The 2,617-nt window shown below is 20.8% G+C and overlaps 1 protein-coding gene across 1 annotated transcript in view; it reads left to right on the plus strand.

The window, feature by feature from the left end:
- Positions 1-2,617, plus strand: part of LOC102672595 (eukaryotic translation initiation factor 4E transporter-like) — a 12,721-nt gene that overhangs the window by 1,788 nt on the left and 8,316 nt on the right. The window contains exons 2-3 of the mRNA XM_031508937.1: positions 1,758-1,855; positions 2,383-2,467. Coding sequence (XP_031364797.1) covers positions 1,758-1,855; positions 2,383-2,467 — 183 coding nt within the window. The remainder of the gene's footprint in view (positions 1-1,757; positions 1,856-2,382; positions 2,468-2,617) is intronic.

Below are 2,617 nucleotides of genomic sequence, written 5' to 3' on the forward strand. Positions count from 1 at the left end.
TATTGATTATTACTTGTTTATATATTTAAAAGTAATAATTAAATTATAAATATAAAACTTAATAAAAATTCTCATATTGATGTTAAAATAAGAAGTTTATATGAAGATTCTTATTGTATATTTTTTCTAATCTATTAAGTATATAAATAAATATTAATAGCTATAAAATTATATTATAATAATAATAATATATAAATATTATTAAAGAGAAAATGTATTATAAAGATAATGATATTTGTTCTAAAATATTGATTTGAAGATCAAATTACATATCTTTAGCATAAGCAATTGAGAAATATTATATATTTATATATATAAATTATATATCTCTTAATAAACAATAATATAAAAGATATATAACATAATTCAATTAAAAGATAAATGGATTATTTTATAATATGAAATTAATATGAATATTTTTTGTAATTCATTCAATATATGTTAGTATCATATCTAATGCTTTTATAATATTAATAAAATTTTAATAATTATTTCAAATTAAAAAATCTATTTATCTGTATGTCAAAATATTTGAATATTTATTCAAAGAATATCAGTTACAAATATCAGTTTAAACATATCTACAAACAAAACCAATAAGACATAAAGTTGACAATAACGTTCTTAGGGACGTACTTGATTGAATTGTAAACTTTACCCGCCTAAAAACCGGCTGCCTCTTAGTTAGTTTGTATCTTGCCATACGATGTGTAGTATCTATGAAAATTAAAAATTTAATTTCTTAGAAGTATTACACAGATATTATATAATTAGAAAAATTAACAGATTTATATGATTTCGTTTAATAGTGCGAAAATATATGAATCATTTAATTAATATTTATAAAATAATTTTACACGAGTGTCGGATTTCGACATTTTTATAAATTCATCAGTTGGAACGTCAATGTTTTCATGAAGTGAATATCCTCGATAAATTAATGTATCTTCTATTTATAATTATACATTTCATTTAATTTTACTTTATTTCATTTTTCACTATACTTTTACTAATTCGGTTTGAAACGGTAATTCTTTGTCCGTTTTGTCCTTCATTGATAAATATTTATTTGATAATATCTTTCGACTATTTGATACCGTTAAAACCAGTAAACCAAGAGTGTTGATAAAAGTAAAGAGTAAATTTGAAGAAATTTGATTAAAATGAAGCTAGACACACGCGGTGTTATTAGTTCGAATTGGTATCGTCGACCACGAAAACGTCCGCTGGTAGGACCCACAGGGTCTCCTCTCCTAGACGCGACTTTAGCTGTGCAAACTAGAGCTTTTCGATGGTTTCGCAAAAATAAATCTGTCAACATTACAAAGCGAGTCACATTTCGTAAGTACTTCCGTAATATATAATTCATTTTGAAACTAAAAGTTAAAAGAAATCCATCCGATCATGCGTTAAAGTTGTTGTTAAAATCTACATCAATAGTGGAAGTTAAAAGTTCGTTATCCTACAGTTTATTTTAAAATAATTTATCCAATATATATTTTAAAACATATTGAATAATGGCAATTAGTTAATTGATTATTATAAAATTAAAATTAATTATTATATATATTATATTTGATATTATATTTATGATATTTTAAATACAAAAAAATTAAAAATTTTACAATAAATTCAACAAATAATGTAATTTTATAAATTAATAACATATTAATCATGCTTTATTTTTAATATTTTTTGAAAAATATATAGAAATATATTATACGAATTTATATTCGTTATTTTAATTGTTTTTTTAGGAGATGAAGCAATTATATCTATGTCGGTAGCCGGGGAAGTAACCGACACTTCAATTATGGAAGTAGGCCGTTCAAGACCTCAATTCCAATATTCCCGGGTATGATATACTTTTACTATTCGTTTATACAAAATATTTTCTTTACCTAACACATTATTTACAATTAACCTTTTAAACAGAGAGAGAAAATATATCCGCTGTGACAAATTATTCATATTATGATCCAAGCAATTATATAAAAAGATGATTATGTGCAAACTTATATTATATATAAGTATATATATAATATATAAATAAATTTATGTTACCATCTATGTTTAAATTAAATTTATGAACTTATGTTTCAAGTTTTTGTATTTACATTTTATGTTTTTACATTGATTATTATCATATTTATTTGAATGATAAAATATCTGTTTTGATATAAAAGAAGATTATTTTATACGTGCATATATATATTTTTTAAATTTATTAATTTATTAATTTTTATAATATTGAATTTTAAATTATAAAATATTATTTCATATTTAAAAAAAAAATATGCATAAATTATTTTCCTGTATAAAAGATTGAATGTTTATTGTATATCGTAAAATTGATGAAATAGTTCATGAATTTATTTGTAGGAGGAATTAATGCTGATAAAGAGTTTGCCATTATCTAAGAGGAGGCCTGATTTCTTAGATACCTCATATAACAAGTATGTTTTATGTTTATATTATATTATATAAATTTCATATTCATTTTATTATTTTTTTATTGTTTTGATGATTTTTGAATTTTATTATTGCCTTTATGAATATGATGAATTATGAATTATATTTATATTATATTATATTATAATATTTTATATATATATAT

The sequence above is a fragment of the Apis dorsata genome, unplaced genomic scaffold (assembly GCF_000469605.1).
Source record: "Apis dorsata unplaced genomic scaffold, Apis dorsata 1.3 scaffold_10, whole genome shotgun sequence".
Taxonomy (NCBI): Eukaryota; Metazoa; Arthropoda; class Insecta; order Hymenoptera; family Apidae; genus Apis; species Apis dorsata.